This window comes from Pleurodeles waltl, chromosome 2_2, assembly GCF_031143425.1.
Source record: "Pleurodeles waltl isolate 20211129_DDA chromosome 2_2, aPleWal1.hap1.20221129, whole genome shotgun sequence".
NCBI lineage: Eukaryota > Metazoa > Chordata > Amphibia > Caudata > Salamandridae > Pleurodeles > Pleurodeles waltl.
In genome coordinates, this window is record NC_090439.1 from 831,519,587 (window position 1) to 831,534,627 (window position 15,041).

Genomic DNA, 15,041 nt, shown 5'->3' on the forward strand with positions numbered 1-15,041 from the left:
AAACTTTCAGAGTCTTCTGTTGTTTGATCTGGAATGTCGTCTTCACAGCAGGCTTACCCCCCCAGCCCCCCAAAGCAGCCCCCCTTGGGTGCACTTGCCAGTTCAATGAGGGTCCCACCACTTCACTGGTGTTCGTGCTGCGTTGTTCTGCACCTCCTCTCCTCCATTGAGCCGCATGTAGGCTTCATCTCAAGGTCTGTTTGCCGCTCCCGTTCTGACTTTCTTGGGTCCTCCAGGGCAGCCTCCCGGGCACCCTGGTAGCATTTTGGCCCACGCGATCCTCAAAGCCGCAGGCCACTCACTTCTCCATCGCCTCCTTGCAGCACCACGCCTTAGCGCCTGCAAATCTTAGCTCGTCGTCTCCCACTTTCTAGGCCACCTCATTCCGAGATGATTGTTTTCCAATCTCTATCGATTTGAGTCTGCCTTCTTGGTTTTCCTGTATCATTTAGTTGCTCAACAGCCTTTAATCCTGCGATCATTGGCCCTTATAAGGAGACTAACCGCGAAGCACGAAGTGGAGCCACAGCGGATCACGTCCGCTCGGCCATGTTGGTTGGCCACGCCACCCAAAAAATACCTTTATTTGCATGAGATGTGCCCTTAATATGTCTTTGCTTACTAAAGGAGAATACATTTTCATATTTTGGGTAGACCCACATTTTTGCATAGTACCCCTATTCGATCCTCCTTTATCATAAAGGGACAATGGGGAACAAACTTTTGGACTGAATACATGGTTGCTTGAAAAATAAATATATGGTACCTTAAGGGAAAGTGAACATGATATCCTGTTCAGTCATTTGACTATTTGACTCTCTCTTTAGGGAATGAAAGTAATGCCAAGTAATGCCAAGTTCATTGTTTCTGACTACGTAAAATAGGTGTGTGTTTTTTATGTCTCTCTCTCTCTCTCTCTCTATCTATATATATATATATATATATATATATATATATATTTATATATATATATATACTTGCCTATATCTTTAGCACAGTTTGTCGAATCTTCAGGAAATTTTCCAAAAAAAGTACTCTGGCATTTTGTTGTGCATGGGACGTTTCGGGGGGATCCGTCAAGTGAGGGCGAGAAAAAGGGGGTGATCAAAAATAGTGCATTTCCCATTTTAATTCAAATAGGGATTTTGAACATTACTACAGGAGGGAATTACACTAAATTTTGCAGGAAGGTAGATCTTGGTCCAGAAAAAGTGCCCTTTGTTATATGGTGTAAATCCATTCAGTATTATTTTAAATATTGTACGAATGCTCACTTTGCATGCTTGCCAGGTGTGCATGTCTTACCAATACAAAGTGCTATTGCCTAAAGACCGTGACTAAATTACGGGTGTTACCATTATGACACCAGGCTAACAGGGTGTTTCTTTTTAAATTACATTTTTCTCAATAGCAAAAAGAAGGTGCTAATGTACAAGAAGATCATGTTATTTTGTAACACCAGTGAAACTCACACATTTTTTCTTTTATATGCACATGTGTTTGAAAACACCACTTAAAATGTTGTAATCTTTTTGTTGTGCTTTCGAGACTATTGCTTGCCATTCAACGTTGTTGTTTTTTATGTTTCTTTAAGTGGCATGCAATGGCAGCCTCTTCTGTTCATATTGCCATATTTTCCACATGTCTTAGTTTGTAACCCATGCGCCTGCAGCACACACACAGGAACTCCACAAGAAAAACTAAATATTTACAAACTGAAAACGTGATTTAAAATGAAAAGGTGCGATATTACAGAAGATGGCTGGGGCGCACAGGGAGGTAAAAAACACTAAATACAGTTTTCTCAGTTGGACCTGAATCATATGCCTGTCTGAACAACTGCGTTTTCTCAGGTGAGACATGCTGTCGGACATTCCCCTGTGATCCCCTATAATTCGAGGCTAGACTGTCGGTGGAGCTGCTGTGTATCCCAGTGTGAGAGAAACATGTTTCCCGTGTACTATGTGACAGTACAATAGACATTTGCAGTATGACGTACACTGTTTATACCGCACCAAATGATGCATAGCTAATAACGTGTATTTTCTTATCTTTTTCAGCAACCTGGACACAGAAGAACTCTACGGTAAGAATCATTAAAAAACATTATGCACTTTCAGTGAGCAGGATTTCTCGTGCTGTAAAGGTGTTTTGAGAGTGCACTGTGGCGTGTCAGGAGTAAGAGAAAAGAAAGAAGGAAGAATGAGTGTTGCAGTATTGTGTCGTCCTAAGACATTTTTAACGTGTCATTTCATTGCAGGTACTTGAAGGGTAGTGCACGTGAGATAACTTGCTACTGCGGGATAGGGGTTGGTTGAAGTTTAGCCTAAACAAAGGACATATTTAATGAGACGTTGGTGCCCTTATGATGTACCATGTCAGAGTGACACCTCTTTTATATACTTTCTTCTCCCACAACTAAGAGCTAAAGTAGCAAGGCCTCTGGTAGTGCTCCACCGCAAACTCTTCCTGGGTAGAATGTATTGTCTAGCTATCTGACCGTTGGGTAAGTTTAGGCGCTATGACCTCTTTTACTTGGTCTCCATCACATTTCATTGTTTGGGGAACTGTGGTTTGAAGTCATGTAATAAATACTGCCTCGAGCTGTAAAAGTTTTAGCTGCACTATTAGCCCTTCGTACTTCATTGTATGCAATCTTTAATAGAATCATCGTCCACCCCGCACCACTGTGGGAGATCAATCAGTAACTTTATTTCAATGCATTTAAGTGCAGCACTTTGTGGAGAGGAAACTCTTCACCAAGCAGCATAATCCGGGGGAAATCTGCTCACATGCATTTTAATGGGAGTGAATTTCACCCGAGACTCACCAGTGCGTCATGCATCATAAATTGTCACACAAAAGTAGTGACCTCTAAGCCTTCGAATACATCAAGCAGTTACTGCACCACATCTGGTGTAGACACATCCCTCAATTATAAAACCTGAATACCGTGGGCAACACGTTCTTTACTTAATACCTGCGGGATAAGTGCGCTTTACAAATCCCTTTTCCATTTCATTTCATTCATTTACAATCTGACACAATGATTTACTTCTGCATCTTCCAGTGATCACCTCTATGTGAGTTATTTTACATTACATTAAACATCTTTAACCCACTTCCTCAGGACCTAACAGTCCCAGTAAGTATGCATTCCCCTAAGGAGTGGTGCTATTCAATTTTACTCATAATTGCAATTTCAACCTATAATGGTTGACTTTGTCAGTAAAACCTTAATGTTAATAGTTGGTTAGAGAAAACGCAGAATTATACATGGGTAACTTAATACCAGGGACGCTTTTCACAGTGGCCATGTAAGTGACATTAAATGGCCAACAAAGCTTGATTTATTTATGATGTCGCTCAGAAAATAGAGGTGAAAAGCCATCTCTTTAATTCACAGTGATCGCACTTTAATGTTATATATGGCCACTCCATTTCATTTACCTTTGCTGTCATCAGGTGTTCAGGAGTTGAGGGGGAGAAACACACATGCCCTACTGGGGGCATTTCATCTATCCCCCAAAACACCTAAGCCATTCCTTCCCTTCAGCACTCACATTAAAAAGAAATTGTACATGGAATCCTGCCATCCTTTCAAATCACCCTCATCATTCGCCTCATCGTCTCTCCAAATTATTAGAAAATTAACAACTGGCTTCCTACCACTCACACCCATCAACCTTTGAATTTCCCTTGCTCCCTCCCACCAAAACTGGAATCAAGCTCCTGGTGTTCAGTCACCCAGTCACTTCAGTCCTCCCCCTCTCCTGCTCAATTATAAAAATAACAATGGCTGGATGTCTGCAACCCACTACCCTCAGCACTTTCTTTACCCTTCCCAGCTGAAGCCATGCTCTCTACTCTGTGCCCTAGGAAGTAATACAAGTGCCATACCAGCGACTCTCTGGGGTGGAGTGTGCATCGCAAAACATAGTTAACATAACAACCAATATCAGAGGAATCTTTCAGTTCACCTGAAACACTGGTAATAAAGGTCCATTTTGCATCCATTTTAGATGTCACTAAGAATTGATTCCAACCTCTCCTCAAAGTATAAAATGTTGGTGTTCCAGCTTTGAGAAGCAATGCTGCAACCTGAGCTTTATCTTATAAAGTATTGCTCTTTGCACAACGTCTTTGAGCCTCAATATAAAATGGTCCATTCTGCCTCCTCTCCTTTGTTAGCAGTTCTTTTTAAATTTCCTCTATTATAAACAAAACAACTTAATCTTATTCACAAACGATTCATGCACACAACTTTCTCAACAGTCTAAACATCTCAATTATGCTACTCACTGAATCTACAAATATTTCATTGTCACAATTAATTCCACAAATAAAAGTCAAATTAGTGATCTCATTGCATAACTCCAGAAGCCACAATAATGATGTGAAGTGGAAGCCACTAATAATGAAGTGGAGTGACAAAAATGTTCAGGAATCATGGTTACTGGTTACTTTTTAGGCCTGGCATTAGCTAGGACCTTTTGATATTTCTAAAATTATATGCATAATGTACTTACACAAAGGGGCTTACTGCCACCTTTTTCCATCAATTTGTCTGTTCTTGTGTCATGCATATTTGCTTTCGCCCACTGCAGCATTCGGCATGGGGCAGTAGGGTCAGCCTACGTAAGCCACTGGGTAACTTCACTTTGAGTGACTGCATTCAGCCCTTTAACAATGATCGCATCCACACCTAACCTAATACCCTACAGTGCCAATGTTTTTGTTTTTACTTTATTATTTCACTGTTGCCTTTGTTTGTAGAGCCTGATGTGATAGCAGGTCTCTTTCTAGCAGGTCGCAGATTGCACTTCAGATTTTTCAGTTCCTGTCCTCCTACCAGTCCTGTTGCAAATTCCTTTTGCAGTTCCCTTTGTTTATCTGGCTGCTTGTTTTTCACACCACACCAGCAGCTCACTTAAACTCTGAATATAAGCTCTTGAGGGTGCTCTAGCTGTGCAATCCTGCCTCACATTTATTCTTTTCTTCTTTCTTTCTTTTTTCCTTTCTTTCTTTCCTTTTTTCTTTATTCTCTCTTTCCTTTTTTCTTTATTTCCTTCATCTAAGTTTCGTTCATTTTTCTTTTTTCTTTGTTTCCTTCTTTCTTGCTTCTGCTTTCTTTCTTGCCTTCATCTTTCTTCCTTGACTTCTTTCATGCTGCACTCTTTCTTTTTTTTACTTCTTTCTCCTTTCTTTCCTTTTTTTCTTGCCTTCCTCTTTCCTTCTTTCTTTCTCTCTTTTGGTCTCACCTTCTGTCACAAAGGCAAGAGGTTGGCAGCCAATGTCAGACTGAGTGGCTGTTTTTAAGTCTGTGGTACCCAAGATCTTTTTGTCATTACAATTATGGGTATACCATTTTTACCTATTGGTGTTTACAGTTAGAATTCATTCATTAGTCTGTAGTTTTGTCATTCACATTTTTTCAACACACTCTAGCATGCTTCATGACTTCACTATGTATTACAGCTTGCCGTCTTTTTGCAAGGAGCACATCGACACTCAAAGTACTTCCCTTCGGTGCCAAGGAGTAATATGACATGTGCTCTTTTGAGACCAAAACAACATTGTTGTCTTTAGCCAATGTTTTGTTTAGATTGACGAGGGCCCAGCACCTTCCTGAACAATAATATTTGGCAAAAACCACGGCAGAGTAAAACACGACTTTGTAAAAGGCTGTTGGTCAACGCCAGACCTATTCGCTTTGTCAATGCATGTTCTTCCTTGCAATATAACAAACATTTCTAGAAATTACTAGCTACTTTGATGAAATGTCACACGCTGGGTAATTTTCAGAAATGTGTCCACATGGTTCATTCTTGAACAGCAATAGCAATGCTACTGACACTTAAAACTTATTTTTTTCAAAATCTGTTTATTTCATGGGATATAGAAAATTACAAATAGTTACTTTGTGAAATCTGAAATCAAAGCGTACAAGTTCAAATTATCCTAGAATCTGAACTATTTATGGATTTTGATGTGCTTATTGGGCAAAAGAGCAGCATTGCAGTGCATTCTCTTTGTCTTTTAAAATTCTATTTTGTTATACTTAAATTCTATAAATTATCACAGATTTAACTTATGAAAGAGCAATACTTGTTACTGCAGGAAATAAAGATCTCACAGAGATCAAAGGAACTATTCTGGCTCACAATTAGAACTTCCACCAATTAGTCATGATGTACTCAATACAAAGATTGCACTGTTCAGTCTTGCATGTCAAAAACCGCCCACTGCATGTCAAAATCGGCTATATTTCCTTAAACTACCTGAGTGCTGGGAAGTCTCCTGCCGATGAGATAATGGGCAGGTTGGTTAATCTACACATATAATAGTAACATCGCCAGAGTATTTTAGGATCTGTTACCATGAAGCGTACCTCCTTTCTTTGTCATCCCTCCAAGTGCTTCTACTGACTTGGATTACAGCTGTAACTAGTGATGTCCAGCTTTATGGCGGCTGTGTTTTCCTAGCAGTTTAAACATGTGTCTTACTTTCATGCAAGTTCCACAATAACATTTATGGAAATATAAAATCATTTCTAACGCCTAAGAAGTGGCTATGCCATGAAGACAGAGTGGTACAAACATAATGTTCAGATATTTTCTGAAATATCTTACTTGCGGTGTTCTGGATTTCCTTTTGTTTTAATGCCTACTAAGTATGTCCTGTGTATCATAGCATTAGTGATTATGAATATTATGGTTATCACTATATCATTTAGCATGCTGTACCACTATATAATACCTAACTAAAATTCAGGGTAAAACAAGCCATTCCTGAAGTGTCCAAGAGCACAGCTCTTGACCCTCGATAATGTTATAGGAATGATAGAGATCAAATTTTATTAATACATTCGTGGCATAGAAGTTAGCTTATGGTGATGTATAAACCTTCATTTAAAAGCCTAACAGAGAAATTAACATGAAATGTAAAAAGTGCACGTTTGAATTCTGGTGGGCATTGTAATCTCCATTCGTATTTGATATCGTGCTTTGCCATGAAATATATTGTGCATTTATATTCAAGTGAATTACTGACATGAATTAATATTAAATGTATTATTCTTAAAAAATAGTAGAAATGAAAGTGCATTATGAGTATTAGACGAACATGAATTAATCATACTGATTTGAATGAATTCATTATCGTGAGTTACATGAGTTCAGAGAAATAAATGCATGTTTAAACTGTTTCTGTTGTAAATAATGCTGGCAATTAAATAATTTGCTTTGCATATTTGATCCAAATTGTAAAGTGCGCAATAGGTTTTGTATGTGTTAATTGCATTAAAATACAATTAGGCTTTCTTAGCTAGACTAGGCCTGAAGTTTCATTTAGGCAGCAATAGAGGAAAAGTACTGATTCATTCTGTTCCTTTTAACCTGAATTAATTCCTCGGTTGCTGATGTGTCAGTGAATGTCTTATTGAATTAAAGACAAAGAACATGTTTTGATTAATAACAAATGAAACACTATTTGTTCTTGCTGTCCAACAAAACAGGAAGCCTTGTTAAATTCACAAGAGAATTGGTAGAATCATCCTGTCCACTGTGGGAAAGAATCGTAAGCTTTCAATTGATGAATAAGTGTTATATGTTGGCAGAACTGTATGAATTCATCAAGACGACTTTGCATCTTCACTGAGAAAATCTGGAATAGTTGGAAACTTGATGATGACAATGTTTTTCCATTTAATTTTGATTAATCTGCACAAGATGAGCCCACATGGAAGACCAATCAGAAACAGGTGAACATTTCTAGTTAGGGAGAAACTTTTGAAACTCTCAGTCAGTCGTAGCTTGCTGATGTCCCTTGCTGTAATGCTAGTCTCTCATCTTCTGAATCCCTATGACCTTTACATGTCTTCTGAAGAATTAAAGTCATCCTTCCTATTACTTAATTTGCTTATACTGTTCAGTACTAATATGCTCAATATACTCTGAACTGCTGATCTTCCCTATGTGCAACTCATGTTCTGCACTACCCTTAATGCTGCTGTCTACGGATGCTGAGAGGCTGTGAATACTCTGACCAGACAAATTTTTCCTGTCTGCTGTCCCATGAGGAGAGGTATAATCTATAATGTGGCTTCTTGTTTCCTTTTCAGCTTAGATTATTACATCAATGTATTTTTTAAAGTGATTTATCCTAGTTAGATGAAACTTCCAAATTACTTTTGTCTCTTTTGTTTTGTCCGCGTGTGTTAGCCAATCACCACACATGCAAGTCCAAATTTGTATTAGAGATAAGGATGGCCCAGCCCTAAAAGCTCATTGTTACTAACTGAATTTTGATGATTTACTGATGTCGCCATCATCTGCTTTGAAATCTGATTTTAATGTACATATTTTAGTTTTGTTAATTTGTGTTATCCTCTTAGAGTGGTTAACAGTATTGAAGTTTAGTAAGCTTAATCTTTTTAGACGTTTTGGTCAGCCTATGGTTTTCATGTATGTATATAACTTAGTTTTTTGCACCATTCACATTAAATTAACTTTGTGGTTGTAATAAAGCTTTGAAACTTTATTCAGTTTGGAGTTTTGTTTCTTTGGCCACATTGGTAATGGTGTTTAAATTTATGTTTCTCATAATATTGATCTGTGTTAAATTAATATGATTACCACACTCCTCACTGAATTCAAAGATCTGGTTGTCCTATAGTGTAAGTAGAATAAGTTGTGGCATCTCACCTGAGCACGTGTGGTTACTGAACCCGAGGTGGGAAGAAGCTCTCTGCGAGTGCTCCAGCAATTTTGGTAGCAGAGTTATGGTTTTACCTCATGAGGAGGGGAGTCAAATTTTGCCCACATTGTGAGTTGTTTTTGGTGAAGTGTAGGGGCTGATGAATTTCCAGTGTTGTGTTACAAGTGTAGGGTATGTGTTTTAAGTAGGCTTTGCGCTTGCAATGCTTTTGGCTAAATTCCAGTGATATGTAATGTGTGAATTGAGTAGGGAGTTTGCTTACTCCAAGTAAGCGTGTGGGGAGTTTGTGTACTCCAAGTGAATATTGCGCTTTGTGCTAACAATTGCCCATGTGGTTTTGGTTGTTGTTTATGGGTCTTGCATGGCCTAAGAGTCCGGAGTCCTGCATGTATGGTTACACTTGATTAATTTATTGTCTGCAGTGAGGTGTTGGTCAATTGAGCACTGTCAACAATACCGGTAGATTTCTTGAGTGTTTGCGATGTTGGTTAGTATTAGGTGAATCCTGAGAACACAGGGAGAACCCATATTAATAGGAGTGAAATTTGCGGGTCAAATCTTACTTTCACATGTGTGAAAGCCATAATCGGCAATGTAAGAGTACAGCTTTCAAAGCATTTGAGTCCTACCCGTAGTGAGCAGACAGGTTTGGTTTTGGTGCTTGCAATATTTGCATTTAGGGTGTATACATGAGAGGTGTATGAGACATGTCTGAAGTGAGTCAGAACTGTAGAGTGAAGTGAGTGTGACACAATTTGGTCCTTGCTGGGATTGGTTGTTTAGTGAGAAAGGCTGTGCCTGGATTGGTGAACAAGACTGCACTGCTATAGGCTGAGGACAGCTTGTGAAAAGGATTGTGGGACTGAACAGTACTTCCTGTTTTCGTAGAATTTGTGTTTGTGAATTAAATTTGAGTGAAAATTAAAAATTTCAAAGCTTTAAGGAGTGCATTGAGAGGAGAAGTTTTTATTCCAGTTAGAGAGGGTGAGCCTACTCAACCTGAGGGTATACCAGCATTTGAAGTAATGGAGGAAAGAGAAGTTTTAGCATGTTTTTGGGTTAACCAGTGGTGCAAAATAACTGAGAAGAACGGTAACTTAGCTTTTCCCTGTTATGGAACTTTCAATTTTAAGGGTATTAGAGAATCTGAGGAGGGTGTTGTATGAATTGAAACCCGTTCCTAGACCTGCGTAATTTGAAGCACTTGCTGCTAGTTGGGAATTAGTTGCAGAAAGATTCTCAGACTTTCAAGAGGAGAATGAGGAAACCAGAAAAGTTGCTGGCATAAGCTAGATAAGATGAGAAGCAGAGAATGAATGTGGAGAGCAGATACATTACATGCAGTGAAATTATTCCCAGCAATGACACAGGAAGGTGATGAAAGTGTTAGATCTAAAGCCAAAAAGAAACCTGTAGATGATCTAGAGCAGAAATTGGATAAACGCAAAAGAGTAACAGCCACCGAAGGTGATTCAGATGATGAGTTGATAACTCAGCTTTTGCAGAATCATCCCCGCCGTATAATGCAGTTGAATCAATAAATCAGAATGTAGCTCCCAGTATAGCCACAGCCCCAATTGCACAAAGCCAGGTTCGAATAGTTCCAAATGTGCCTACTGCTACTGTAGTACGGGTGGCAGCGGTTTATCCAACTGCTCCAATTGTATACACAACCCAGCATGTCACAGTTCCAGTTATGCCATAGCCAGTTCAGAATTCAGGAATGACTCAATTTGAGTCTACGCCTAATGTAAAGACACCTGCACAAGTTGTGAATGGGAGACAGATGATGCCCATGTATTCCCTAGTAACAACACCACAGACTGTTGTCCCAAATCAATCAAATCAGACTTTTGGTACAGTATTAACTGATCAAGGTACAGGACTAATATTCCCACCAAGTCAAACAAATGTGTCCGGACCAGATGCATTGACTGTTCCCGTGACAGTAGGTCCAGTTGTCCTGTTGTATGCCCGGGGTATTAATGACAGTGGTCCACAGAATCCAAATTCAGCATCAGCAGTACATTTTCCTTTTGGAGCTAATACATAAATGGAAAGACTGAGCACTACTGTGCCAGCCATGACCCCTATGAATTCTTCTGGGTCTAACCGGGCATGTAATAGAGTAGGTTCGCCAATTTATATGACATGTCCCTATTGCTCAATAGGTTCATCTGTGCTGGTTCAGGAACACGCTATGAGAGCTCCATGTAATATTCCACAGCTTACACCTTGAGATAGTAGTACCAATATTAGTTTACAAGGATTGACAGCTCAACAACTAACTGAATTGTTAGACAGTCTAAGTGGACTATCAGTTCTGGGAAACACACCAGAAAGAGAAATTTGGCTAGACTAAAATGGCAATTGAATGAAACCATTGAGGGAACACTTGAATTGGACAGATTGGATTGTTCCAATGAAAAAAGGTTGCGCTTTATGTGCAAGGATGTTACGCACCATGCAAGACAGATCTATCGGAAATTAGCTGATTTGGCCGTGAAAGATGAAATTGAGATTAGTAAATCCAAACAATTTAAAAAAAGTTACATATTAGAATTTGATTCTATGGACATTGCAAACATGAGATCACCTGGTTTGAAAATTTACATTAAGGAATTGATTTAGCACATCTAAACATGGGGAGCATTGGATAAATGGGAAGGAAGAAGGGCAAAGAAAAAAGAAGAAAAAGCTGACTGCACTTTCAAATGGTGTACAGCAGGCTGAGGGAGCGGTAAAAATGATGCCAATAAAAGGGAATTTTGCTCATGTCCAATGGAGTAGAAGGGACATATTGTCATTTACTAATGATTACCTCAAGTTGAGGGAGGAGGCAGTGGAATGGTACCAGCAAACGGAGAGGTTTGTTAAGCTTACAAAGTGTTTATGGGAAGATTTGAACACTTTATTTGAAATTGTGGTTCCAGCTGATTTGAGGGTTGAATGTAAGCGGAGTGTTGATTGCCAATGAGTGAACTGCCAAGGGATGCAGTAACAGGTACGCCATTTGAAGAGGTGATGAAAAGTTATTATAACGTGATTGAAGTTTTGAAAACTAGAGTTTTCCCCCAGGGATGTTGAATGGCAGAGAATTGACAGGACAGCTCAGGAGTCAATAGTCTGTTCATGTTCATTATGAGAGATTGTTGCAAGCTTTTGGACTACACAGTGGCTCCCCGTGGACAAGAGGATCACCTTTAAACTCCTCACCCACGCATACAAGGCTCTACACGACACCGGACCCACCTACCTGAACACCAGACTCAACTTCTACGTTCCCTCACGTCAACTACGCTCTGCCAACCTTGCCCTCGCCATCGTCCCCCGAATCCAGCGCAAGACCTCTGGCGGCAGATCCTTCTCCTACCTCGCCACCAAGACCTGGAACGCACTCCCGACCTCACTACGCCAGACCCAGGACCTCCTCACCTTCAGGAGACTCCTCAAGACATGGCTCTTCGAACGATAGCGGCACCCCTGTTCCCCCCCCCCTAGCGCCTCGAAACCCTAACAGGTACATAGCGCGCTTTATCAATTTTTGATTGATTGATTGAGAGAGATTATTGAACGGAAAGTTATGATTCAATTTATGTTCAGATTTGCTCAAGGATTGTAGCCTGAAATTAGCAATATGATTTGGAATTATTTGATTTACTGACAGGGTAAACCGATTGATGAAGTACTGAAGTACACAAAATACCGTAGTGACGAAATTGAATTGAAGCAGAAGAGAATAAAGGAGAAGGTGTTGGTGATGGATATTAAATCTGCTGAAGCAGCAGGTATGCAGAGATTGCAAGGAATGGTGAACACAGGAGGAGTGCAAGGAGTGCAACAGCAGGGCAATATGGTGCCTCAGTTTAGAGGTAAAGGACATGGAATTCGAGTAGATCAGAATGTCAATGTGTCTGATGTTCAACACATGAAGAGAATGCTTCCTTGTCATGTGTGCAGGAATGTCAGACACTGGAAACGGGAGTGTCCAAATAATGGTGTAAATAATTTGGTGCAAGGTGGTGGTGTTGCCCAGATGGTTGACAACAGTAAATTTCAAATTCAAAGAGTTTAAGGCCCCCAGCATCACAAAATAAATGTTCTTACTTGAGCAGTACAAATGCAAATTTCCCAACAGCAAGTACAATTTATCCAACAGCAAATTGAGGCTCCACATCAAATGCAGATTCCACAAGCTCCGATGGCACAACAACAAGCATTCATTCCTCAGCAGAACACAAACCAAAGAGCAAATACAAATTTAAATCAGTTAATCACACAATACCCATTAATGTATTTCAGTGATGATGAAGTGAGTGAAGAATATCTGAGAGTTCAGCAGAGGAAAAATGTGTGTTGCCTGCCTCACTGGAGGTAGATCGTCATAGTCCTTATGTGAATGTGAGTGTTGTGGGTCACGATGTTTCATTTCTGGTTGATACTGGAGCAACCTGTTCCATGGTCAGATCTGCAGAAGTACCTAATATGCCCCTTTCATGAAGGACAGTTCAGGTAGTAGGAGTGGCAAGCCAGCACTTAGTAAACCCATTACAGAATACATCCTGGTTTAAATAAGAACCTTTGAGGATTTGCACCAATTTGTAGTCTGCAATTCACGTCTTGTGAGTGTGTTAGGAAGAGTATTGCTATGCAATTAAAATGCTCCATCACTTGTACTCATGAAGGAATAGCAATTCAAACAAATACTGATGATGAAACTTCCAGTCAGATTGATGAGATGTATCCTCTAACTTCATTGTTTCCTGTTATGACAGTCCGAGACTTGCCTGATGAATTACAAGACATGGTAATGTTGAGAGTTTGGGATCTCTCCACAAAAAGATATTGGACTCTTACATGGTGTTGAGCCACTCAAAGAGACTATAAAGCCAAATGCAGTCTTTCCCAGAACACCACAGTATAACATGACCCCAGAAGTAATTGAGGGAATTACTCAGATAATTACAGAATTTGTTGAGCAGGGAGTTTTAAAAGAAGTGATGGGTAGCCCTTCAATTATGGGTTTGCGAAAGCCAAGTGGGATATACTGCATAGTCCAGGATTTAAGAAAGGTGAATGAAATTGTGGTATCCTGTTGTCCGGTGGTGCCAAATCCAGCAGTAATTTTATTTCAGATTCCATGTGAAGCAGACTGTTTTTCGGTTATTGATTTGTCCCAAGCATTTTTCTCAGTACCCTTACACGAAGATAGTCAGTTTCTTTTCTCATTTAAATTTGGCGACCATGTGTATTCATAATGTTGTACTCCACAGGGATTCTCAATTAACCGCCCATTTTTAATCAGATCCTGCAAAAGAACTTAGAGTCCATAATTATGCCATTTCAGTCTGCTTTGGTTCAGTATTTTGATGATTTGTTGGCTGCATTCAATTCACATGGAGCCTGTAGACAAGTTACAATACCATTGTTAAATTACTTGGGTGAAAATAGACATAAGGTTTCCCCTACCAAATTACATTATTGTCAGAAGTAAGTAAAATATTTGTGTAAGGTGCAAGGAAAGTGTCCCAAGAGAGAGTTGTGACTATTATGCAGATGAATCCCCAGTTCCACAAAGAGATAGAATGTTTCTGGGCATGGTGAGCTATTGTTGCCAATGGATCCCACATTTTTCAGTAATTTTCAGACCACTGCAGAAGTTAACACATGGAGAAGTTACCGACCCAGTCCCGTTTGTTGAAGAATGCGTTAAAGCTTTCACTAAGTTGAGAGAGAGAGTTTGTGCAGAGCTCCAGCTTATTATAGGAAAAGTTTTTCATTGTTTTGTCATGAACGTGATGGTTGTGCTCTTCTGTTTTGCACAGTTGCACAGAGGAACAAACAGACCTGTGGCATATTTTTCCACCACATTGAATCCGGTCGCTGCAGCTTTGCCCGGCTGCTTAAACAATGTGGTGATGGGCTTGGTCAATTTGAAGGCATTGTGATGGGACACCCTTTAATTGTTTGTCCCACATTCGGTTGAGGTCATTTTGACCCAAACTAAAACCCAATATTTGAGTAGTGCTTGTCTTATCCGGTATGAATTATTAATTCTTGGTTCTTCCAGTGTATCTTTCGAAAGGTGCTCAGCATGACTGCCTCAATGTCACTGAACTATGCACCAAACCCAGACCTGATATTCAGGATACACCTTTAAAGGAGAATGATTGAGTTGTATTTGTTGATGGCTCCTACTTAAGAGACAATGAGGGTACTATGAGAGCTGGTTATGCAGTTGAGAAAAAGAGCATCTCAGTATTAGTTGAAGCTTCATGGCTTCAAGGAGTCAGTTCTGCCCAAGTAGCTCAATTGGTTGCACT

The 15,041-nt window shown here is 39.7% G+C and overlaps 1 protein-coding gene across 2 annotated transcripts in view; it reads left to right on the forward strand.

Moving 5' to 3' along the window:
• NECAB1 (N-terminal EF-hand calcium binding protein 1) overlaps window positions 1–15,041 on the forward strand; it is a 1,270,485-nt gene that overhangs the window by 563,078 nt on the left and 692,366 nt on the right. For both annotated transcript variants that reach the window (XM_069220455.1, XM_069220456.1), the window contains exon 4: window positions 2,061–2,086. In XM_069220455.1, the coding sequence (XP_069076556.1) occupies window positions 2,061–2,086 (26 nt within the window). The remainder of the gene's footprint in view (window positions 1–2,060; window positions 2,087–15,041) is intronic.